Source organism: Sus scrofa, chromosome 7 (genome assembly GCF_054392235.1).
Source record: "Sus scrofa isolate SSC_HxYL_T2T_F1_AM1 chromosome 7, Sscrofa_HxYL_maternal_Yorkshire_Landrace_v2.0, whole genome shotgun sequence".
NCBI lineage: Eukaryota > Metazoa > Chordata > Mammalia > Artiodactyla > Suidae > Sus > Sus scrofa.
Window position 1 is genome coordinate 43800159 of NC_139389.1, and position 25908 is coordinate 43826066.

Sequence of the window (25908 nt, forward strand, 5' to 3'; positions counted from 1 at the left end):
CAGCTGGTTGAAATCACAGAGGCCAGAGAGCCTGGAGTGTGGGGACAGGCAGGTGGGATTTCACATTGTCTTGAAACACCAGGACGACGACGAGGGAACTGGGCGCTGGGCCTCGGGGGGTTGGGGACAGGATGGAAGGAGGTGACGCTGATGTGCAGAAGTGCGGTTTCCAGGGGAGGTGGGGCCTGAGGAGGGAGGTGGGGAAGAAGATGGGGCCCCCTGCTGGGTAAATAAAGCCTTCTACCTACTTGCTCTGGGTGGAGAGAATCAAGGCACAGCTTGCAGGGATGTCCGGTTCAAAGAGAGGTGATCTAGGCATGGGGGAGGCCAGGCAGAGAGACTGCTCCCTGGGCAAGGGGGGCTGCGGAGGGGATGGTCTAAGTTCCAGTAGGAAACCCCGGCTCCTGTAGCCTGAAGGCCTGCAGCCAAAGTCTCATTTCCCTTGGACGAACCATCCCATTCCTGGAAGCACAGAGAGGAAAAATACCTCTTGGGCTTTTTCCGCATGAGATGCCCTTTGTTTGCTGGGAGGGAGCAGAGAGGTGGAACCAAACAGAAATGAAAACATCCAGCGTTTTGTCTGGGAATGCCAAGATCTCACTGAGTCATGCCGGTTTTCAAAGGTGCGCGCCTTTGCCTCTGGCGCAGTGCACTTGAGACGCCTCTTGACGGTGTCTGGCCAAGGTCTGGATGCCTTTGACCTCCCGTGGGCTCTGAGAAGAGAAGAGGTTGAAGGGCCTGAGTTCACTGGGTCTGCTGTGCAGATTTCTTTCGGGAGGGGAGGGTTACTGCCTTTCTCCTCTTTCTCTCCCCTCCCACCCCCTTGCCATCAGGTGACTGTCATTCAGGAAGAGGACCTGCTGTACACATGGCATTGGGTCATGTTCTTGGGGGGTTCAGAGCTTAGATGAGGGGAGATATCTTATATTGGTATAAAATATCCACTAATAGAAGACATCAAATATGAAGTGCCACAAAGTGGTACATGATGAAGGGTCCCATTAACAGAGTAGACAGCAAGGGCTATGGGTTTATTGGGGAGAATTCAGGTAGACGAGTGTGGTTAGGAAAGCTGCCTGAGGAGGTGGGGTCTGCAGAGGGGATGGAGAGAAGGAGGAAGCAGGGGTGGCCATGAGGATGGGGTCGGGGAGAATATTGTGAACCCACACGTAGAACAAGGAGAACCATTTTTTTGGTGGCTCCAGCGGCATGCGGAAGTCCTGGGCCAGGGATCAAACCCGCACTGCAGCAGTGACAGCTGTGGGATCCTTAACCTGCTGAGGGAACTTCATAGAACTTTTTTTTTTAAATCTCTATGTCAAAGCTAATGTATTCTGTTGCTTTTAATGCCGAAGGACACACACTCTGTGTGTGTGAGTACTGGAAAGTCATCACTTTGCTGATAGGTCTTCGAAGTGATAAGGTCAAGAATTCAGGAAATACTGCAGTGTAGTTAATCCATCTGCTCTCAGCAAGTTCCTGCTGTGGGTGTGGAAAGAGCCCCGTGGCGGGGAGTCGGAGATAAAGCGGAAGTGTCCGGTGCCCTCTAGGAATTTTAATCCCTTGAGCAATGGTGCGTTCGGGGAGGAGTGACCAGGGAGCGGGCGACGGAGCGTGAGGTGGGACGAGGAGGAAAGATCAGGGCGGGGAGCAGCCCAGCAGTTACGGAGTTGCCCATCAAGGCCGTTCGGGCAGGAAGCCACCCCAGATTAAAGTAACTTGTCCCTGTTCCGTCCTGACCATTCAGGGACTGCGGGTACCATTTTTGGAAACACACAGGGCGTGGCTGGCTGGGCTGCTCTTCCTGGGAGAGGCTGCCCGTGCTGGCTGCCTTGGAAGATGGGCAGGACCAGCTGCATGGTTTGCGGCGCCCAGTGCAAAATGGACACGCAAGGCCCCTTGTTCACAAGGTATTAAAGATTTCAAGACGGTGACAGCAGAGCCTTGAACCCAGCCGGGGGGCCCTTCTGAGGGTGCCCACTCGCACACCCAAGAGGCTGGCCCAGAAGATGGGATGGCCTGGACCTTTCGTGACTCAGTGTGTGCGGTAAGATGATGGGGCCGGTTGCTGGCTGCGGCTGGGGGACAGGGCCTCTCTGCACTCAAGTGCTGAGTTCTTCCCTGAGAGATGCGATGGGGCAGGGATGGGGCACACAGGAAGCTGTTGGGGATGGGGGGGACACTGTTTACCCTGTGCGGTGGGAAGGCGCTGCTGAGTCTTGGAATCAACTAGACTGAGGTTCACATGTTTTATGAACTCTGCTCACTCAGGCGAGCAGCTTACCTTCACTAGGCTTTAATTTCCCTGTATGTAACCGTGTGTCACTGTCGTCTTTGCAGGAGGTCGGGATGATGACGTGAAATAGTAGATGTGAACGTTTGAGCCCAGCCTCGCTCTTAGTAAATGTTAGCATCCTTCTCTTGAAAAATGTGCTGAATATCTAGCTTGTAAAATGCGGAGCTTGGAATAGTTTGGGGATACATTTTTATCAGCAGTTTGTGTTTTTTTCCCATCCCTTTGTTATTGGGGACGTGGCTAAAATAGAACGCCAAAATTTCAAAGAGCAGAGGCAGAAGGGGTGTACCCTCCATTATAACATACACCAAGGGAGTTGCACACACACACACAGAGAGGAACACACGCAACCACACGTGCATGTTTACACACATGCTCCAGAACGGAATCAAAACCGTGTTGGAATGAGACGGTGCATTACAGCAAAGGGCCCTGGTTTGGGTGTCATCTCCTGGTTTTGAACCTGCATCCTTATCAGTTAAAAATACTGCCTTTCCTGGGTTGTCTTGAGATTAAATGAAATGATGAATGGGAACAACCAATCTCTGGTCCACGGCAGGTACCAGCATCTTTTGGTGGGTCTCTGCTCCCAGCCTCCCATGGGAAAGGGAAGACAAGATGTTGCCTGCCCTGCAGTCACATCTCCTGAACATTATGCTTGGGCAGCTCCTTATACACTGAGCAGCTCGGGCTGATTTTCAATGGGTCTGGGGGCTGATGATCAGTGATACTACTCTTTCCTCTGCCCGTATACTTCCAGGGGGGCGTCTGGGTCTTCTCTGTGCAGAGACTTGGTAAGTTAGAATCTTGTGTATTTGTTTCCTGGGGATGAACACACGTATTCACACACCATACATACATGCACCAGCTGCACACCTGTCCCACACCACGTACACACAGAAACACACACTCTGCACACATCACTCTATCAACATGTGCTTACACACCACGCCCCCCTCCCCCCCAGCCCTGCACCATAGCGTCAAACTCTCTCATACGCCAGCAAGTGTCCATGTCTTCCCTCCCTTCCTGCTTTGGTCCTTTTTGAGCATCTCCTATTCTTCCTTGTCCAGTGTGCAAGGGTTGGGGGTCCCCCCACCCCAAACTCACATCCCTCTTGGTGTCTTGTCCTGAAAACTCCATGTCATGGCCACCGTTCTCAGTCTGCTTTGCCACCGTGTCTACCTCTAACAAATTTCAGGACTGTAACTGAGGATGCGGGGGGCCCAGTTTTTACCCACCCAGCAGCTCAGGGCTGTTGCCATTTTAGCTCTGCCCCCAGAGACATCCAGGTGCCACCAGGTTGGTTCTTTCCTCAGCGCCTGGAGGCCTCTCGCTTTCTCTCCTGCTTCCAGGGGCCAGGGGAAGGGAAGGGAACGCGGGCTGACGGCTTGTGATGTGCCCAGTGCTGCGATCTGTGCTCTTTGTTTGCTGCTCAAGTAGCTCTGGGGGGTGAGCTTTGTGGTCCGTGTGCCCACAGGGAAAGGAGGCTCACAGGCTCTAAATAACAGTCACAGGCTTAATGTGAAAGCGTAAGCTCTTTACGGTAAACTGCCCGTCTCCTGGAAGACCAGACCAGATCAGCAGAGACTTGGGCCTGGAGGGAGTTCCTGATTGCCCGTCCCCCAGTCCCTGAGTTCGGAGGTCTTTCTTAGAACCTATAGAGTAGCTGATGATATTAGCAATCTTCCAGAGGGTTGCCAGTTGCAGTGGCCAGAGCCCTTCGTGGTTGGATATTGTGAGGCTATGAATAGACCCATTTTGTTTTGTTTCTTTTATAGGGCCACACCCTCGTCATATAGAAGTTCCCAGGCTAGGGGCCACAGCCACAGCAATGCCAGATCCAAGCCGAGTCTGTGACCTATACCATAGCTCAGGGCAACGCCAAATCCTTGACCCACTGAGTGAGGCCAAGGATTGCACTGGCATCCTCATGGATACCAGTCAGGTTCTTAAGCCCCCTGAGCCACAGCAGGAACTCCTATTTTGTTTAAGAACTTTATTGAGGTGTCATTGGCATACTATAAGCTTTACATAATTAAAGTACATAATTTGATACATTTTAGTATAGGCATATACCTTTGAATCCATCACCACCAAGATCATGCTTGCCCATCATCCCCCAAAATTCCTTTGTGCCCTTGTATAATCCACCCGCCTCTGCCCACCTCTACCCCCTCCATAAGCAATCACTCCCACCCCCAGTTTCCAGCACTATAGGTTAGTTTGCATTTTCTCAAATTTTAGGCAAGTGAAATTATGCATTATGCACCCTTTTATCCTCGGCTTCCTTGTATCTAGCACAATTATTTTGAGCTCTGTCTATGTGTGGCGTATATCAATAGTTCACTCCTTTTCATTGCTGAGTAGTATTCTCTTCCATGGGGACACTGTACAGTTTGTTTACACAGCGTTGCTTCCAGTTTACGGCTATCACAAATCTGCTCTGAACATTCAGGAATAAGACCTTGTGTGGGCAGATGCTGTCTTTGTTTGGGGTAAATACCCAGGAGTGGAATGATGGGATCATAGGGAGCTCTAAGTTTAACTTTTTAAGAAACAGCCCACCTGGTTTCCCTGGTGGCTGAGCCATTTTGCACTCTCGCCAGCGGTGCAGGAGCGTTCCGGTTCTGCCATGTCCTCATTGGCACGTAGGGGGTACGTCTGATTTCTGCACTTGGTTGGTGTGGGGTTTGTGGCCCCCCCAAGTGGCCAGACCTAGAAATTGGAGCAGGTGGCCTGGGCACGCTGAGGGACGCTGAACCTAGGAACGCAGCATCAGGTGCCCCTAGAATCGTTACCCGAAGGGCTGTCTGCAGAATGGTGGAGGGGGGAGAGGGGAACACGAGAGGTTAGCACTGGTCTCTGCCTGAGATTCTGTGGGGCCAGAGCAGGTGTGGAGCTTGGTGTTTGAAACACATGCACTCGAGGCATTTGGGGACCATGGTGGCAAGAAGCGTTAACAGGACAGCCTATTCCAGAGGGAAGAAAAGGAACAAGGGAAGGGGTTCCTCGCTTGGCAGACTCTCGCTCCCTGCAGGCAGGAGCTGCGTCTGTGTAGTTTGCCCCTCGAGCCCGCCAGGCATAGACAGTGCGCTGGAAACAGGGGAGGTGGAAGGAATGAACAATTGAATGGAGGATTGAAGGATGAACAAATGGGAGCCCAGGGGATAGGATTCCATTCAACCAGCACCGTTTAGCATCTCGTGTATTCTGTGGCACGGAGCCCAGTGTCCAGTGTGGAGGCAGCTCTGGAGAGCACAGGATTTGACCTCCTCATCTACAGACAAGGCTCAGAGCAATGAGGCCCTCTTGCCCGGTCTCGCCCAGGTAGCCTGCTGGACCAGAGTTGGGACTCAGCCTCGAGCCTCCGTGTTTTTAGCCTAGGGTTTATCTTCTTCTTTTAAAAATAACATTATTGTTTCTGATGAAAATAATACATGGTCATTGTTTGGAAAATTTGGAAAAATCCTGGAAAGGATAAGAAAAATAACCCTAAACTCTAGCAACCCAAAGATAATTACTTCAAGCTGTCATTCGTGTGTGTGTGTGTGTGAAGATATATTACTATGTCTATCTATTATCTATCTAATCAATCCTTATGATTTAATATCTTGGCTGTTTTCAGTCTGTTATAATATTAGTAAACCTTGGATGGGTATCCGGCTCTAAATCTTTGATAGCATCTCTGATTACATCCCAGCGCTCATTTCACTATATGATGCTCCCTTTAAACCCTTTGTATGCGCAGAGAACTCAGGGTAGAATGGGACCCGAACTGGGTAGTTCTGCAGACATCCCCGGATCCAAGTATCTGTACCTCATAGCCACACTGTATTATGTCTATTTGATGGGCCACTGCCCTTCCCACCAAGTTGAACTCTTGTTTACCATTGTATTTTTTCCAGCTCTTAGCAAGGTGCTTAGTTGCTCAACAAATATTTGTTAGAAGGAATGGACAGATGGATGGATGGATGGATGGAATTGTATGAACAAGAGTGAGGGGCAGGTGAGGGCTCACCCTGGGTCACCCTTTGCAAACACCTGTCTTATGGGAGTCAGCTCAGCTCCCCCTCCCCTAGCCCCTGCCCTCCAGAATGTACCTGCGGACCAGGGTTTATGTCCTGCCAGGCCCCAAGGTACACACAGGGCCTTTTCTGGTCTGGGTGCAGGATGCTCAGGGGGGCTTGCAAGACTTTGAGGAGGGCACAATGTCTGGGGAAGACTGGGCCCAGGGTCCAGAGTGGGGCAAAGGACCAGCGGGGGGGTCCCAGGCCAGGTTGCCATGGCAGGACCTCAAGGTCTGGCCTTCCTGAGGGACAGATGCCTTTGTCCGGGACCCCAGGAAGCCTGGTGAAGAGGGTGGTGCTTCTCCTAGCCCTGGACGGCTGGGGTAATGTGACTTCTCAGCTCTGGGGACCCTTGGGTGGGAGACCTGGCAGGAGGAAGGGGGCGCTGTTTCCCCTGCAGCCCTGCTCCCATTAGTGTGGTCTGGGGGGCGGGGCAGGGGCGGGGCTGGCTTCCCGGAAGCAGAAGGGGGTGGGGCAACGGGTTGTCACAGGCAGGGTGGTTTCCCTTTGGCCTGGAGCCCCAAACCTCTGGCTCTATTGGGCGGCAGAGATTTGGGTGTTGAAATTCCTTCTTCTCCTTCACTTCACAGCTGTTGCCCAGAGAGCCCCCACCCCCGGCACCGCCTCCCACCCTCAGCCCAGGCCCCTGCTCTCTGCCCAGCCCGTGTCCTGTCAAAGCTCCCTGGTCCACTTACACGCGTGTGGGTGCGCACACCCCTCGTGACGTCCCTGTCCTCTGTCCCCTCCTCTTCTGGCAGCTCAGGTTCTCTTTAGCTCCTCCGCAGACAGAGCTGCTTCCGGTCTGTCTCTCTTGTCGCCCTGACACGGTGCTGCCATTCACCAAATCTTTACTATTAGCCAATCAACTGCTCAGCCAATGAACCACCCATCCTTTTTTTTTTTGGTCTTTTCTAGGGCCACACCCGGGGCATATGGAGGTTCCAGGGGTCTAATACGAGCTGTAGCTACAGACATACGCCATGACCACGGCAACGCCGTATCCTTAACCCACTGAGCGAGGCCAGGTATGGAACCGACAACCTCATGGTTCCCAGTCGGGTTTGTTAACCACTGCGCCCCGACGGGAACATGAACCACCCATCCTTAAGCTGCCATCTCCACCTCCTCCTTCTTCTCTCCCTCCCTCTCCTCGCCCCCCGCTTTTTCAAGGGCTGCCTTTATCTCGTCCCCATCTTGTTTCCCACAGCCCTCTGAGCCCTGCTTCCAGCCTAAAACCACTGCCCTTAGCCCCGCACTCACCTTGATGCCAGGTCTTCACTCTGGCACACCGCTGTCATGAGTAGGTTTCTTGGACCCTCTCTCTGGCACGGGTCAGCCTCTTTCCTCTGAGACCCAGCTTGGATGCCACGTCCTCTGGTGAACGTTCCAGGTCACCCCAGCTGGCCAGCAGCCGCTCCCTACTCTCTGCAGTCCCAGGGCCTGAGCTTCACCTCCCCCCCTTGCATTTGCTGGGTCAGACACTCGCCTCCCTAACAACACAGTCAACTCGATGATGAGAGGATTTTTTGCTTTTTTTTTTTTTTTCTTTTCCGCTGTGCCCATGGCATGCAAAAGTTCCCGGGCCAGGGATCAAACGCACACCACAGCAGTCGACAACACCAGATCCTTAACCCACTGAGCCACGAGGGAACTCTGAGGATAGGATTTAAAGTTTGGCTCATTTAAAACCACTTGGGGGATGAATGGAGGATAAATGAATGAGTGAATGAATAGCGAGCAAATGAATGCACACTTGATGGTGACTCTCGAGAGCTACTATCTGCTTGTTTTCTGTCCTCGTGAGACAAAGAAACCTATATTCTCTTTATCATTTCCCCAAATGAGAACACTGATGGGAAAATCCACAACTTCCACACTCGCCCCCAAGTCAGAGAAATGTCACTTGGGGGACTTTTTTCAGTTTCCATTTCCCAGCAAGACACCCCTTTCCCTTCTTCTCCCACCACACAGCCTGCACTGGGGGGACTCTGGGGCTGCAAGAGTTGACTTTTGCTTTCTTGCCTTTCCCAGAGCAGAGGGGGAAACCATCATTTAGGCAGCTGCTAAAAATAGCTCCCCTAGTCCTGGAAAGAGAGCTTGCTTATTTTCGAAAGTGCTCCCGCCCCCTCCCCAGCACTGCCTGCGGCTCTCGGGACACAAGTCAGATTGTTCTGAGTACCGTCCTGAGGCCCACAGGGAAGTCACGACTGGGCTGGCCACCACATGGCCATATGGGAGTTGGGCCCGAAGAGAGGTGGGGACATGGGGGGCTTCCTGCTCTCCGTTCTTTGTCCTAATCAGAGCCGGCTCTCACTCCCAGCAGCTTCCTAGCACCCAGCAGGAGCGCAATGGTAGGGGTGGGGTCTGGAGGCCCTATTGGAGTCAGGCTCACATCTTACATCTTTTTTTTTTTTTTTTTTTCTTTTTCCTTTTTTGGCCGCCTCCCGGCATCTGGAGTTCCTGGGCCAGGGATCAGATCAGAGCTGCAGTTCTCGACCTACACTGCAGCTGTGGCAACACTGGATCCTTTAACCCACTGCGCCGGGCTGGGGATTGAACCTGAGTCCTGGTACTGCAGAGATGCTGAAGAGCCCCACTGCATCACAGCAGGAACTCTCACACTTTCCATCTTTCTGGGCGTCACATTTCCCTATCTGTAAAGGGGGTGAGCAGGGCAGTGAGTGTATTTACCCTGCAGGAGTGTGGTGGAAGTTTGAGATAAACTTTTGAACATGCTAGGTGCTCAAAAGACAACCACCATAACTTTATTATGATTAGAATCCCTGGCTTCAGAGCATGGTACTCCCGTTTCAGTATGTAAGACAGGGCGCGTGATGAACCAGCATGCTCTACTGAGTTGAACTGTAAGAACCTGATGACTTTGTAGATTAAAAAGAATTGAACAGCATCGGCTACAGATGATTCGACCTAATAACACAGCAATCCATCAACTTTCTATAAAGGGCCAGGTAGGAAATATTCTTGGCTTTGTGGCTCTAGGGTCCCTGTCACGTGAAGCAGCCATAGATGATGAATGGGTAGGTCTAGCTGTGCCTTAATCAGAGTGTATTTACAAACACAGGCTGCTGGCTGGATGTGACACCTGTGATATTTGCCAGCCCCTGTAATAACATTTAAGAGTCATTCACATAGAGAGCTGACAGTCCACATTCAGGTTTCTTCGTAATTATAAGGGTTGTTTATCTATATAGCTGTTGATAATGTTGGCTAGTCCTAGACACTGTTCTAGGTACTTTACAAATATTAACTAATTTAATCCACCTGACAACCCTACAAATATGTCCTATTGTTATCTCCCCCATTTTATGGATAAGGAAACAGACTCAGAGAGGCTAAGTAATGTGTCTGAAGTCACACAGAGAGGCTGGCAGTGGAACAGAACCCAGCCAAGTTTGTGGGGTAGGGTTGGATGTCGGCAACTCAGGCAGCTTCAGGGCGGAAGCAGGGTAGAGAGTGTTGTGGGGGTCCCAGGCCTGTTTGCTGTCCTCCAGGCATGAGGAGAGGGTCTTCAGGGGCTTGAAGAGGGATCAGGCGTGGTGTAGGTAGACACAGGGAGACGGAAAGTGTAGCTTGGGATGGAAAAGCATAGACCCTTCCTTGGGAAACCAAGTCCTGGGAAAGCAGGGCCAGGGGCCATTTCACAGGTGCCGCCCAGTGGCCCAGGAAGGGGCGGTATGTAGGGAAGGCTGCTCCTTCCTGGGAAACAGGACATCGTTTACCTTCCCTATGGCTCAGGCAGCAGCTCTGGGGAACTCTGGGTCCCATCCACCCACCCACTGGACCTGGTGGGGAGAGAAGAGCAAAGGAGCAGGCTCCCCAGGATGCCTGGGCTCTGCCATCCAGTCAAGGTACTCGGATACCCCGTAGACTCCCTTTCTTTGTCTGCTAGTGTAGCCACAACGCGGTTCAGGACCCTGGCTTCATGCACGCTCAGCCATATCCGGCTTCGTGCCTTTGCTTCCGCTGTTCCCTTGCTCAGAATGCCTTTCCCCACCTCCCGCACCCTTCCTTAAGTCTCTCACCTCTTTCAAGACTAGCTCAACGTCGCCTTCTCTTGGAAGCCTGTCCTGACTTCCTCTTCCCCTCCCCCCAGGCTGGACCAGGTCCCCTTTCTCAGTCTCTCTCACCCGACCCTCTGTGTTGTCACTGCCTTGACTCCCTCGCCCCGACCCCGTCTCTCCCCCTCGACAGAGACCATGCCTTGTTTACTCCCGAGTCTTCATCGCGTGGGTCAGTGTCCAGCACATGGGCGAGAAGCTGGTTAAAAGCACGTGTGTTCAAGGGCACCACCACTGTCCTCAGAACCCAGCCCCTTACCCCCAGGGTGTGGTTGCTGGGCAAGTGGCCTGACCTTTTGGAGACTTAAAGCAATCATCAGGTAGAAGGGTTGGTCGTGCTGTTGGAGGGCTGGGGGCAATACGTGAACTAAAACACAAAACTGTCAGCACGGGAGTTCCCATTGTGGCTCGGTGGGTTAAGAACATGACCTAGCGTCCATGAGGATACAGGTTCAATCCCTGGCCTCGCTCAGTGGGTTAAGGATCTGGTGTTGCCGTGAGCTGCTACATAGGTCACAGATGTGGCTCAGATCTGGTGTTGCTGTGGTGTAGGCTGGCAGCTGCAGCTCCAATTCAACCCCTAGCCTGGGAACTTCCATTTGCCACAGGTGCAGACCTAAAAAGAATAAAAGAAAAAAGCTGTCAGCACAGTGCCCAGCTCCTTGTTGGCACTTGGAAGGTGGCCAAGGAGAGACGCCATAGCACATCCCTGCCCTGTCACCCCCATGCATGGAGCTCCAAGAGAAGGAACTTGAACATCGCAAAGTCACAGCATTGGTTCCAAGAGCTTTGATGCCGTGACAAGAACCATGAACTTGGAGGCTGTGTCTCTTAGCACCTTCACATGATCAGCCGTGTTACAGCTTTAAAGCCCCAGTCTCATCATCTGTAAGGGGAGATGGTAGTAATAACCGCCTGGCAAGGTCACTGTGACGCTGACATGAGATTACAGAGCTGTGAAAATAGGTGGCCCAGCCCATAGGAAATGCTCAATCATGATTTTTTTTTTTTTTCTTTTTAGGGCCACACCCATGGCATATGGAAGTTCCCAGGCTAGGGGTCGAATCAGAGCTATAGCTGCCGACCTACAAAAGTCATGTGTTTGAATCCTAGCTGTCCTATCACTAGCTGTGTGTCTCTAGGCAAGTTACTTAACGTCTCTGAACCATAGGGTTTTGGTTTTTGTTTTTCTTCTTCTTTTTCTTTTTACGGCCATACCTGTGTGGCATATGGAAGTTCCCAGACTAGGGGTCAAATTGGAGCTATAGCTACTGGCCTACACCATAGCCAGGGCAACACCAGATCCAAGCCACACCTGCGAATTTTGCCGCAGCTTGAGGCAACACTGGATCCATAACCCACTGAGCAAGGCCAGGGATCAAACCTGCTTCCTCAGAGACAATGTCGGGTCCTTAACCTGCTGAGCCATAGCGGGAACTCCAGGGTTTTTTGTTTTTTTTTTTCCAAATAACTTCTTTAAAGTGATGCCTTCCATCTTAGAGTGTTCTTATGGGACTGAGAGGCAGCTATAGCCTGGTGTCTGGCAAGTACCAAAGTCTCAAGTACTAATGCTGCTCTGCTTTTACTTAAGAGGCAGGAGTAAGCGCTAATGATACTGGGCTGCTCAAGTTTTAATTAGTATAAAAACTGGTGTGTCGAGGGGGGTAGGGGTCGGGGTTGAGGATCAAGGGTCAGGGTTTTCATCTTTACAGACCAGATAGGAGTTCTGAACGCAAGTGCTAGGAAGTGCTTCCAGGCTTGGGGTGAGATGTAGGGGCTGGTGGGAGAGAGCCCAGTGCAGACCGAGAAGAGCCCCTGCCAGGTTCTTGGGAAGGAGATTGAGCCAGGCAGTGTGGACAGGCAGGGCTGAAGGGGTCCGAGGAGGTCTTCAGTCGAAACGAACCCTGACATGGCATAGGGAGGAAACTAAGGCCCGGAAAGGATGGGCTTGTGGCCCCCAACCCTCAGCTGTCCCATGACTTAGCCCCTGGTTAAGGATGTGTCATGCGGGAGGCTGTGACAGTGAAGTTTGGCTGCACCCAGAGCCCTGGGGGAAGTCCCTGGGGGGGGGGGGTCAAAGCAGGGCTGATTGGTGGTGACCTGATGGCTTGGTGGCATAAGCCAGTTGGTCTGTGTTTAGGGACTGGCAGTCCTCATCCCCCCAGGATGAAGGGGTGGGGGGCAGCCAGGGAATGGAGGGCACGGAGGTGCTGGTGTTGGGATGTTTCCTTGGAGAGAAATGTTGGGGAAAGGGGGCAGGTTCAATTTCTGGGCCCAAATTCAAGTCTGCTGGGCTTTGTTCTGTCATTGCTTCCTGTCTTTCCATATTACTTCTCGGTTCTCCTCTGATGGGGGGTCAGGGATCCTCCATTGCTTCTCTTCGTAAAGGGGTTTTGCAGAAATGAATCCCTCTGGCCACCTCCACCTTTCCACTCCCCGCCCAGTCTCAGTGGCCCGGGTTTACCTTTCCAACTAGAGGCAGCTCAGAGCCTGAGGAGAAGCTCTGCTCCTCTGGCCCAGACTTCCCAGTTGCCAAAGGCAAAGATAGGTGGCTTCCTAAATCTGGCTGAGCAAGTTCCAACAACTCCAGACCTCGGCAGCCCCATCTGCGCCCAGAGAAGGCTCACCGCTCAGGGCCTGCGCAGGGCAGTTCTCATCCTGCCGGTGATCATGGCAGGGAAGCCAGAGCGGCAGTGCTGGCCTTCTTGAGTGAATGCCCAGGGTGCTCTAGGCCGCTTACTGACATCAGACCGTTTGCTCTTCGCTGACACCCGGTAAGGAATGTGGAAGATGCTGTTATGACCTTGGCGTCCCAGAGGAGGAACCTGAGGTTCTCAGAGGTTAAGACCTCAGGCTCAGGGCCCCCCAGATAGGAAGGCAAAGCCAGGAGGCAGACCCCAGCCTGTCTGACTTCACAGTCTCTGCTGGAGGGAAGGAGGTGCTAGAGCAGAGGTGGGAGAGAAACTGCGGCCGTGAGAGATGGAAGCAGTTCCTTCTCCTGGTGGAGGAGAAGCAGGCTGCCTTTGGGGGCTCCCAGACCCTCTCCTGATCTCGAGGGGAACTTAGAGATTGGTACGCATTCTAAACTGAGCTCTAGAGCCTGGTCCTCGCTAACGGAGGAAAGCTGCTGGGGGGCTGGGGCAGATTGGGAGGGGGCATTGATGTATGAAGACGGGCTCTGGTGAGGCAGTGACCAGACCACAGCCTGAACGCTGGAGTCCTGGCTTTCAATCCCAGCTCTGTCCCTGTAGCCATGCGATCTCAGATACGACATTTTCTTCCTTGGACTCCAATTTTCTGATCTCTGCCTCGAAGCTAGATGCTTTCCAGCTGAGAGCCTGTGTTTGTTGTTGTTTGTCTTTTCAGGGCCACACTCGTGGCATATGAAGGTTCCCAGGCTAGAGGTCAAATCAGAGCTGTAGCCACCAGCCTACATCAGAGCCACAACAACTCCAGATCCGAGCCACGTCTGCGACCTACACCACAGCTCATTGCAACACCAGATCCTTAACCGACTGAGCAGGGCCAGGGATTGAACCTGCAACCTCATGGATACTAGTCAGGTTCGTGACCACTGAGCCATGACGTGAACTCCATGGGTCTGTGGTTTTAGTCTTGGATGTGCAGAAGGGCCCTGAGAAGGGGAGGAAAGAACAGAGTTAAGAGGGGGTCCTGGGGAGCAGGGCATCCTCAGGAACATAAACATGCCCAGGAGCTGTCGAGCAGACCGCCCTTAAAAGGGCAAATATGCGGCGCTTCACCGGGCCCTGCTCTGCAGGGACTGGACGGCACTTCCTGTGTGGCGGGTCTGGGTCTGCTTCCTCCTTCCTCCCCCTCCTGCGGCTGCTCTGCCTTACTCCCTGTACTCAGGGGAGACTTTGGAAAGATTTAAGAAAGATTTAAGGACAGGTATGGCAGGGCGCCAGCCAATCAGAGCAGTCACAGCTGTGAACAGCTGGGGTAAGACTAACAGGGTACGCCAGCTGTATGCCAGCCCTGCTCCCACCCCCAGACTCCCCACCTCCCCGGTAAAGCCCGGCTCAGGAGCCGAAGGGCGACGAAGGACAGAAGGGAGGGGAGGGAGTAAAGAAGCCACAAGTCGAGGAGGTGAAGGCAGCCCATCCCTCCCTAAACCCCGTCCACCCAGCCTCGCCAGCGCCTCTAGGATCTGCCTTCCTGTGCTTTGTGCCCGGAACCAAGCAGCCTTGCCCTCCAGCTGTATCTAGGAGGCTGATGAAACAAAGGGGACCTGGTCTGGACTCTGTATCCTCAGTCCAAACTGACAACGGGCAGGGGACCCAGGGTCGTCCCCTATCTGCCTGCAGAATTAGTGTTTTACTGAGCCTGACAATCAGGGGCCAGGGCTTTGTCCCCTGCTTGGCCGTTGGTCATTGCGTGCCCTGGAAAGCCTCAGCACCTCCCTTGCTCCCTTGAGTTCCTCAGCCGCTGCCTATTTCGGGTCTTTCCAGCATAAACGAGGCTTCTGCATCAGCCTACAGGCTGTTTCCTCCACCCCCAGCCTCGAGACTGTCCCCTTGTTCCCTGCAAGGGTTCCTGATGGCTTAACTGCTAGGAATCAGGTTTCAACCAAGATCTCTTGACTGATTGTTAAAGACCCCTCTTTTCCTTTTCCATGAGTACAGGTTGTTTCCAAATTGACCAAGAAATATTCAGCACCTACTAAGCGAAAGCCATCATATTAGCCATAAAAATTGGGGGGGGGGGTGTCAAAGAAGCAGGAGGCAGGGCACCTGCCCTCAAGCTTCACTGTAGCTGTGGAGAGCCAGTATTTACATACAATGGCCAATAACACAAGGCAACCTCAGATAGTGTGTTATTTGAGGTGCTCCTGGGTCAGTTAGACAGTTTGTCATAAAGCTTAGAATGCCCTTGTGGCTTATCCAGTTAAGGATCTGACTTTGTTACTGCTGTGACTCTGGTTACTGCTGTGGTGTGGGTTCGATCCTTGGCCTGGGAACTTTCACATGCTGCAGATGTGGCTGGAGGGAAAAAAAAGGAAAGATTAAGTGGAGCCTGTAAAATACTCTTGAATGATGATTAAATGCATCATGACCTCTATGAGAGACCAGTTCAGGTGTCTAAGTGATTAGCTGGATTGTTAGCACTTAGGAACTAAAGCAGTGCTCTCCTTGGGTTCACTAGGAACAAGTTATGCCACATTTATCTCTTTTTTTTTTTTGTCTCTTCAAGGCCCCACCCGCGGCATAGGGAAGTTCCCCACCCGCAGCATAGGCTAGGGGTTGAATCAGAACTGCAGCTGCCAGCCTGTACCACAGCCACAGCAACGCCAGATCTGAGCCACGTCTGCAACCTAAACCATAGCTCATGGCAGTGCTAGATCCTTAACCCACTGAGTGAGGCCAGGGATCGAACCCAGGTCCTGATGGATACTAGTCGGGCTGGTTACTACTAAGCCAAGATGGGACCTCCCACATTTTTATCTTTTATCTTTTTTTTTTTTTTAAGTAAGGAAGACCTTAGACTTGGCATATTTGGAGATCCACAAGGACTCAGGAAACACTCTCCTGTGGTAACTTTAAGAAAAGAGGGCTAGATAACTGCATGGGTTCATGAGTTCAGAGCTGGTCAAAGGGCCGTCCCCTGAGACTGTTAGTGACCAGTTGTTTGGCGTTCCCAGGCGAGGTAGCTATGTCCTCTGGGCCTGTCTGTGTCCTTGCTGTGGTGAACGTTTTTAGCAATGATGTAAGTCAAGACCCCGGAGACATTCTGATCATTCTGTTAGTGACCCACTTCTAGGAGAAACAGCTAAGAGTCAAGACTCAAAAAATACCTTGACCCCTTTGGGTATAGACCCCAAAGCACTGAAAGCGGGTACATATTTGTACATGTTCACAGCAGCAGCATTTTTCACAGTAGCCACAAGGAAGAAGACCCCAAGTGTGTGCCCGCAGATGAGTGGATAAACCCAAAGTGGTGTATCCATGCAATGGCGTAGTAATCCACCTAAAACGGAAGGAAATTCTGCTACAACCTGTATGAACCTCCGGGACAGTAGGCTAAGTGAAATGAGCCAGACCCAAAAGGACATGTGCCATCTGATTCCACTCATGTGAGATACCTTAGATGCACAGAGACAGAAAGTAGAATGGTGGTGGCCAGGGGCTGGGAGAGAGAGAAATGGCAAGTTGCTGTTTAATGGGTGCAGAGTTTCTATTTTGTAAGACTGAAGAATTCTGGAAATGGATGATGGTGATAGTCGCACAATAATGTGAATATATTTAATGCCACTGAACTATACACATAAAAATGGTAAAATGGTAAGTTTTATGTTATAGGTATCTTACTACAATTAAAAAAATTCGTGGAGTTCCTGCTGTGGCGCAGTGGGTTAAGAATCTGACTGCAGCGGATCAGGTGGCTGAGGAGGCGTAGGTTTGATCCCCAGCCCAGGGCAGTGGGTTAAAGGATCCTATGTAGCCGCAGCTGCCACATAGGTCACTGTTGCCGCTCAGGTTCAATCCTGGGAACTTCCGCAGGCTGTGTGTGCGGCCATAAAAAAAAAAAAAAAAAAAAAAAAATCTTGACCCCCAAACCTGTGATGTCATATGAAATAGGGATAAAGGCAAAATCTTATGTCCAAAAAATTAAGATATACAAGTGTGAGGAGAAGATGGCTGGGCAACAGCGTGATGGACAAGCAATGGCCTTGCTGCTGAGCCGGCCCAGATCTGAAAACATGTGCAGGAACCATTGGTCAGGGATGGTTTGGCCCTTTCAGGAAGCCTCTGTGCGGATAACTGGGCTGAATCTACCTGGAAGCCACGTGGCGTCAATGACAAGGGCCAGTGTTCTTCCTCCTGCTGGTCACCATAGAACTAGGCTCTTCCAGTGGCAAACCAAAGCTTTAACCCTTTCTGTTCCAGTGCCCACCCAACTGTTGCGGGGGCGTCTCTCAGTTCTGGCCTCTGGCCATGGTGGTGTCCTCTGTTCTTGGTCAGGATGGAAAGCACATTTGACCAGGTCTCCTTCACTCTCCTGGTTGAGCTGCATCCCAAGGACCAGTCCCATTTCCTGACCCAGAGTCCATGCTAGTGACTCCCTCTGTCTAGCAGGGCAGGTCACCCTGGCCCTATTGATAGTTTACATCCATCCAGCTGCTCCTGGGAGAACACTGCCAGCCTTCCATCCTCGGCTCCCACAGAGGCTCCCACTGCCGGAGGCAGGCTGTGTAACTAGCTCCACGTCTCCCCTGCCAGCCTACTTCACCCCTTCCCTCCCATGGGATGACACCTCTAAACTGGTGTCCCCAGACCCTGGAATGAACCAAGGGAGAACTTGAGCCCTGCTGGAAACCTGCCTGCAAGAGGACAGGGACTAGGACTCCCATCTGTCCAGGCATCGAGAGGGTGGCACGAGGACCAGCTCGGGCCTCCGAGAAGTCCCAGCCCTCTTCTTTCCTCTCGGGGCCCAAAGGAGATTCTGGAAATATCTGTGGGAGAGGAAAGAGGTCTTGGCTGTTGGGTTGAGGGCTTCTGACAGTCGAGCCAAGAAGCTGCGGTGGCAGAGGGACCACATCCCCGGCCACCTGGCTGCCGTGCCTGACCACCCCCTGCTCTTTGTCCTACCCAGGTCACCATGAGGACCTAGGGCATCTGCCGGCGGCCCGTCCCCCTGGCCTGCAGTGACCATGGCCCCCCGCAAGAGGAGCCGCCATGGCCTGGGCTTCCTGTGCTGCTTTGGGGGCAGCAACCTCCCCGAGATCAACCTCCGGGACACGCACCCTCTGCAGTACATGGAGTTCTCCGGTCCCATCCCGAACCCAGAGGAGCTTAACGTCCGCTTCGCAGAGCTGGTGGTGAGCGAGGGGCAGGGGAGGGAGGGCGGGGACAAGGGGGGAAGGGGATGCCTGGAGCAGGCAGAGCGAGGCAGAGGCCAGGGGGACCCGTGCTGGGGGCCGGGGCAGGAGAAGCAGGGTTGCTCACTGGGGTGGACTCCATGAAACGCGTCCCCAGAGGAGTGGACCTACCTCCCATTTCCACCCGATTCTAGGCCTCACGGGGCAGCAGCGGATCCCCTTTCTCCTCATCCCTCCTTCTTCTTTCTGTCTTATGCTGGCCAGGCTATGGCCTTATTCTTTTTCAGCTTTTTGGTATGTGGGGAAAACATGAGTTCCCGCTTTCCTGAGATAGTGCGAGTTTATGCCTGTGGCCCCAGGGTGATGACTGATATTAATCTGAGAATTTTCATGGTCATCCTAATGAAAGGAGCAGGTCCAGGCTTTTGCGAAACAAGGCCGTGAGGAGCCGCTGAGAACATCAGAGCACTTCATGCCTTTTTTTTCTCTTCTGCTCACTGACTGGACTGTCCCTGGATCCTTTGATCTCAGATACAGGAAGAGGAGACCGGGGGTGGGGGGTATTCTGTAGGTAGATGCTGGGTACCCAGAACAGGCACCAAATGACAAGAAATAAGGAGCTAGAGATGCCTGGGTCACACCTGGAGCTGGCTTGGGTCTGGGATGGTGACTTCCTGCAACTATAGCCTGGGCAGATGGCAGTGCTGCTGTTGACCCAGGCAGCAGCTCCCCCTGATTCTGGTGCCCATTCAGACCCGAGCAGCCGCTCTAGGCCTTTGTGGGGACCCTTGTGTGAGAAGCGTCACACTCTGACCACAAAGAGACAGGACGGGGAGGACACGTGATTGCTGCCTTTGGAGGTCTGATGCTGAGACAAAGCCTGCAGACCAAAGAAGTCCCCAACCTGGGATGTAGGACCTGAACCCTGGGGCATAGAGCCATAAGCCCAAGGTTATCTGCCACTAGCTCTTGGCCCCTCACTCTCATAGTTGACACGTAGAGAAACAAGGCAGTGTGCTGGGGGATGTGGTTTCAGTCCTGGATTTGGTAATTGATGCATCTGATTAAGGAGACCCAGCTCTTCAAACAGGACCAGTGTAAGATGAGGCCATGCTCGTTAAGTGAAAAAGTGACCTGACCCACCTTTCTCATCACCTCAAGTTCAGGAAAACTCATTGTCCTGAGTTATTTTTATGTTTTTACTTTTTTTCTTTTTGTCTTTTTCTAGGGTCACACCCGAGGCATATGGAGGTTCCCAGGCTAGGGTCGAATCGGCGCTTTAGCTGTCAGCCTACACCAGAGCCACAGCCATGCAGGATCCGAGCTGCATCTGCGACCTACACCACAGCTCACAGCAACACCGGATCCTTAACCCACTGAGCAAGGCCAGGGATGGAACCCGCAACCTCATGGTTCCTAGTCAGATATGTTAACCACTGAGCCATGACGGGAACTCCTCATTGTCCTGATTTAGACTCTTCCTCAGGTTGGGGGCCCGGGTGGGAGAGAATAAAGTGTTTGCTTGTGTAGAGCAATATTGGGACCTGATCTCTGTTAGGCCTGCTAAGGTCTGTTTTTCACTCAGAATACTGCTGACACCAAATCCATGGGTTTTCCGTACCAAGCAAGTCTCCAGTTTTCTATGGATACCAACCGGGTGTCCTATGATTTAACTCAATTCTGACCCTTACTGCCCCGAACTAGTGCAGACCCCACAGGTGCACTAGACTGCCCCCTGCTTCAGATGCCCATCACAGGGAGCAGGTTCCAGGTCACCCACACTTCTGTCCCATGTAGCTGCAAATCAGGGGTTCCTGGGATTCCGCTCCTTGGGTTTGATGATTTGCTCGGCTAGCTCACCGAGCCCAGGGATACACTTTATGTACTATAATCAGTTTATCGTGAAGGACATAAAGAGCACAAGTGAACAGCCAGACAAAGGCATGCTTGGGGAGGGCCCCAAAGGGTAAGACTCCTGCACCCAGCACAGACGCATCTGTCCCTGTGGAGGTTGGGGTGCAGCACCCTCCCAGCATTTAGATACATTCACCCACCAGGAAGCTCCCTGAGCCTTGCCATTTCGGGGCTTTTAAGGTGGATTCTAGAATTCCTGTTGTGGCTCAGCAGGCTAAGAACCAAACGTAGTGTCCCTAAGGATGAGGGTTCAATCCCTGACCTCACTCAGTGGCTTGAGGATCTGGCATCATTGTGAGCTGTAGCATAGGTTGCAGATGCAGCTCTGATCTGTCTTTGCCAGGGCCGTGGTGTAGGCCGGCAGCTGCAACTTCAATTCGACCCCTATGCTGCAGGTGCAGCCATTAAAAGAAAAAAAAAGTGGTTTTGGCATGATAGATTTTTAACTGCATCTTCAGCCCTTCTCCTCTCTCCAGGGTTTGGGATTTGGGGCTGAAAGTTCTAGGCTTCTAATCAAGGCTTTATCCTTGTGGTAACCAGCCTCCACCTTGAAGCCATCTAGGGTCCAGCAACAGTCACTTTGCTAGAAGGAAATTCACTGGAAGAAAATTCCAGGGTATTAAGGATGTAGGAGCTCTGTATCGGGAACAAAAGATAGTCCTATCACTTCGATCCTTTACGATATTCCCAGGGATGCAGGGGCGCTATGATAGGAACTGGGAACAAGGATCAAAAAATCTATCTCTTTACTGGAGTTCCCACTGGGGCTCGGTGGGTTAGAAACCCAACCTAGTGTCCATGAGGATGTGGGGTTCAATCCCTGGCCTCACTCAGTGGGTTAAGATCTGGCATTGCCAGGAGCTGTGGGTGCAGCTCATAGATGTGGCTGGGATACGGCATTGCTGTGCTTGTGGCAAAGACTGGCAGTTGCAGCTCCAATTCAACCCCTGGCCTGGGAATTCCATATGCTGCAGGTACAGCCTTAAAAACAAAATATACGCACACACACACACATGAATACATATATATTTCTTACATTATCACAGGCAGGATTTGTTGAGTGGGATGCATGAGTTTGGAAAGAAGGACATGACCAGACATCCCTTCCTTTGGCCTTTTTAGTCTATAAGCATTTCTTGAGCATTTTAAGTGGGCAGAGGTTTTGTTTTGGGTTTTGTTTGTTTGTTTGTTTACAAGATACTTTGGCAAAAGCAAGGATGAGTCAGACAAGTCGTCTGCTAGGACACTAGCATGAGGTATTGGTCGAACAAATGAAAAGTACTTCTTGAGAGACTGCTGTGTGCTGGGCCCCGGGGGGCTGCCAGGGGATTTAGTGAGTCACCAGCAGGTACCATCCGCGCCCCCCCCCTCCCTCCGCCTCTGGCCCCGAATAGGAAAGTCTAATGGGAAAATCAATCTTGAACAGTAGTGCCAAGTGGGGTGAGTGAGTGAGGGGCTGTGGGAATGTCTAGGAGGGAGCTTTATTTTAGCCTGGGGGTCATGGTGGCTCCTCTGAAACAGTGAAACTTCTACCAAGATCTGAAAGAAGGATGATGGCTGGATGAGTGAGTAATACCATGGAGTTCCCCCCCCACACACACACACACTCAGAAGAAGCAGCATGTGTGAAAGTCTCCTTGGGAAAGAGCTGGGTCCTTGGGGTTGGTGGTGGGGGATGCCATCGCCATGAGATAACCAAGGAGTCTGGATGTGATCCTAAGGGTGATGGGAAGCCACTGAGGAGGTTAAGCAGGGGTATAAGGTGATCCAATCTACTTTCTGAATTCAGGGTACTCTGAATTGGAGAAAAGTCCTGTGTAGACCCTCAGAAGGTTCTTGGAGCAATCCAGGCGAGAGAGAGTGGTGGCTTAGACTAAAGTGTTGGCAGTGAGGACGGGGAGAAGTAGACAGAATCAAGAATTGTTGAGGAGGAAGTACCATAGGATTTGTTGGGATTGATAAATGAGAAGGAATCAGGGGCCACTGGGTTTGTTACATGAGGAAGTGGGTGGATGTTGGGGCCCCAGGATGGGATATGCCAGCAGAGACCTAGGCTCAGGGGACGGGAATGATGAGCTCAGTTTGCATGTTTTCTCTGTACATCACTTTTCTCACCTGTAAAATGGGCTGTAGCAAGTTTAACAAGTGAACACAAAGCACTTAGAAGAGTGCCAGGTACAGAGCGACACTCCGTACCTGCGGGAGGTACCTGGAGAATGTTAAGTCGATCGGTACGGGAGGTAGTTGGGGGCCGGGAGCCTGGTGGGCTGGAGGTACAGGTTTGAGAGCTTAGGATAATCACTGAGTCCTTGGGAATGGCCGAGGGCTTCACCTGGGGACACATGGAGGGAGGAGAGAAGAGGACCCAGGATGGGATCTCAGCATCTGATGGTAGGAGAAGGGAGAAGAAGCCAAGGCATCCCAAGAGGAACAGAGCAAAGCAGGAGGGACCGTCTGAGAGTGTGGTTGTCCAGGAAAAGGAGAAGAGACTCAATAAAGAGGGAATGTGATCCCTGGCCTGCTCAGTGGGTTAAGGATCCTGTGTTGCTGTGGGTGTAGGTCAGAGACTCAGCTCAGATCCTGCATTGCTGTGACTGTGGCGTAGGCCATCAGCTGCAGCTCCAATTTGTCCCCTAGCCTGGGCACTTCCATGTACCTCAGGTGTGGCCCTAGAAAAAGACCAAAAAAAAAGAAAAAACAGAGTGTGGAGTTTCTACTGTGGCACAATGGGAACAGTGGTGTTTCTGCAGTGCCAGGAAGCAGGTTCGATCCCCAGCACAGGGGGTTAAATGTGGGTTAAAGGATCCAGCATTGCTGCAGTTGCAACATTGCAACTGTGGCTCAGATCTGATCCCTGGCCCCGGGAACTCCATATGTTTCAGGGTAACCAAAAACCAAAAAAAAAAAAAAAAAATTCTGCATAGTCATAGGCTGCCTGGGCAGAACCAAATCACCAGGACATGTCTTTTGATTAGTGATAGAGAGCACTGGTGAGGAAAGAAGCAGAACACAGGGTGAACATAATTGCTCTGGAGTTCGGGAAGGGAGGGGCTGGGGAAGGCTTGCCGGTGGAGGCCAGCTTTGGGCTTGGGAATTAGACCTGGGTTCATGGCAAGGGCAGGCCAGGGAGCCAGAACCCACTGTAAAGTAGAAGAGATTCAGTCTCTGCTGGGAAGTGGCAGATGCACGTAACTCTCTTTTTCTTTTATTTCTTTCTTTTTTTTTTTTTTTTTTTGTCTTTTTGTCTTTTTGTTGTTGTTGTTGTTGTTGCTATTTCTTGGGCCGCTCCCGAGGCATATGGAGGTTCCCAGGCTAGGGGTCTAATCGGAGCTGTAGCCGCCGGCCTACGCCAGAGCCACAGCAACGCAGGATCCGAGCCGCGTCTGCAACCTACACCACAGCTCACGGCAACGCCGGATCGTTAACCCACTGAGCAAGGGCAGGGACCGAACCCGCAACCTCATGGTTCCTAGTCGGATTCGTTAACCACTGCGCCACGACAGGAACTCCTTTTTCTTTTATTTCTGATTCTGACCCCGGAAAGGAAAGACTTCAGAAACTTCAAGCAGAGTCTGGGAGTCTTGACTAAGGACATTCCTGGGAGACAGAGAGAATGGTTCTAGGGAAAACCTTTCTTTAGCATTAGATCTGCAGGAGTCTTTCATTCCAAAGGCAGGTGAACCAATGGACATTGTTTCAAATTCTTCTTGTGTGTGCTTTCCAGAATGGCAGCCACTGGTCACACTGCTGACACTTGAAACATGGCTGCTCTCAACCAAGATGAGCTGTGATGGGAAATCCACACCAGATTTCGCTGACATGACTTTATTTGAAAAAAAGAATGTAAAATAGCTCATTGATCATTTTTTTACATGTTGATTACATGTTGAAATGTCCATATTTTAGATATTTGGAATTAAATGAGTGTATCATTAAAATTATGTTCAACTAGTTCTTAATTTTTTATTTTATGTAAAAATGTTTATTTTTTTTGGGGGGGTGTGCACCTGCAGCATGTAGAAGTTCCCAGGCCAGGGATCGAACCGCCACAATAGTAGGAACCAAGAGAACCCCTCTTCTTAATTTTTTTTTTTGTCTTTTTAGGGCCGTATCTGAAGCATATAGAGGTTCCCAGGCTAGGGGTCCAATCGGAGCAGTAGCCACTGGCCTACACCACAGCCACAGCAACACTGGATCCTTAACCCACTGAGCAAACCCAGGGAGCGAACCCACATCCTCAGGTTCCTTAACTGCTGAGTCATGACGGGAACTCCATCTCTTCTTAACTTTTTAATGTGACTGGAAATTTTTTAAAAATACATGTGGCTCACATTAGATTTCCACTGGACAGTTCTGATCTATGTGAAGGAAAGCCTTAAATGTTCTCACTGAATAAAGGGAAGAATATTGATATTTAAGACCTTTACAATTTCTTAGATATTACTTTCATTATTTATCATTTTTGAAAATATAAAGTTTAGTAATATGCTTTTTTTGGTCTTTAAGTTTTGCTTTTATTAAAAAAACTTTATAAGAATTGAGTTGAAAGTACATTATGTTCGCATTTCTCATTAATGGTTTTCTTTTTCGATGAGCCCCATGAATCATGGATGAAGAATTTTCAATAAGAGAGCTTTTGAGGGGCCGTTCAGCCCAGTCAAACCTATAAAATCATCCCATACTACCTATAGAATTACCCTAAATTTGATGATGTCAGAAACCCCCAGTCCTACTCCAGGGGGAGCATGTACTGCTGCTGGCACCCAGGCTTGTGTGTACACAGCCTTAGCTCGGTGGTGGTGTGGGTGGAGGGCTGCCTCTTGGCAGGCACACCTCCGTGGGAAGCAGACAAGTGCTCTCCTTGAGATGCCCAGCTCCTCATCATGACCCCGTCTCCTCAGGACCCATGCTGAGGCTGGGGGAGCCAGGGACTCTCTCGGGGAGAGACTGGAAGGGCACAGAGCCTTGAAGGATGGGAGCAAAGACCTAACGGGTCTCTCTCGACTGACTGATTTCTCGGTCAGATCTCTATTGATGGCGTTGATACGCTTCAGGAGAACGAGGGGAGAAAGAAACTCTGGGCGAGAGAGTTAAAAGCTGCAGAGCAAAGAAGGAGATGGGCAGGGAACAGAGGGGGTCCCGGCTGGAGGAGGAGGGGCCAGGGGCAGGGACTGGAGATGAGGGAAGGTTGGCTGGAAGCCCCACCCACGGGTTTGGGGTTGATGCAAGGGGGCGGGGCATGGAGCTGTGTATCGATGAAAAGTCCCTATCATACCTTTGAGACTCTTAGGGAGGGAATTTGGGGGAATTGTAATTTCCTATATGGCTGAATAGTCCACTGTCGACCATCTCTGGGTTTCAGAGGTACTTCTTCTTGTCTTTGCAGGATGAATTGGATCTCACCGACAAGAACCGGGAGGCTGTGTTTGCACTGCCCCCCGAGAAGAAATGGCAGATCTACTGCAGCAAGAAGAAGGTGCCCTCTCTCTCCCCTTCTGCTGCCACCTCAGGGTCTGCTGCACTGGGCAGCTTCAGTGCTCCCTCATTCGTTTAACAAGTTTTTTTTGGTTTTTTTAGGTTGTTTTATTTTTATTATCTTTTAAGATGATTTTTATTTTTTCCATTATAGCTGGTTTACAGTGTTCTGTCAATTTTCTGCTGTACAGCAGGGTGACCCAGTCACACATACACGTATACATTCTTTTTTCCCAT

At 51.5% G+C, this 25908-nt stretch overlaps 2 protein-coding genes across 21 annotated transcripts in view; one reads left to right on the forward strand and one right to left on the reverse strand.

The window, feature by feature from the left end:
* MOCS1 (molybdenum cofactor synthesis 1) overlaps positions 1-25908 on the reverse strand; it is a 918787-nt gene that overhangs the window by 814133 nt on the left and 78746 nt on the right. The window lies entirely within an intron of this gene.
* Positions 1-25908, forward strand: part of DAAM2 (dishevelled associated activator of morphogenesis 2) — a 159337-nt gene that overhangs the window by 89708 nt on the left and 43721 nt on the right. For 16 of the 20 annotated variants that reach the window (XM_084967985.1, XM_084967990.1, XM_084967981.1 and 13 more), the window contains 2 exons: positions 18057-18282; positions 25583-25672. In XM_084967985.1, coding sequence (XP_084824111.1) covers positions 18115-18282; positions 25583-25672 — 258 coding nt within the window. In that variant the 5' untranslated portion in view covers positions 18057-18114. Of the gene's footprint in view, positions 1-1497; positions 2048-18056; positions 18283-25582; positions 25673-25908 lie in introns of those variants that run through there. The other 4 variants (XM_084967983.1, XM_084967988.1, XM_084967994.1 and 1 more) reach the window with 4 other exon arrangements.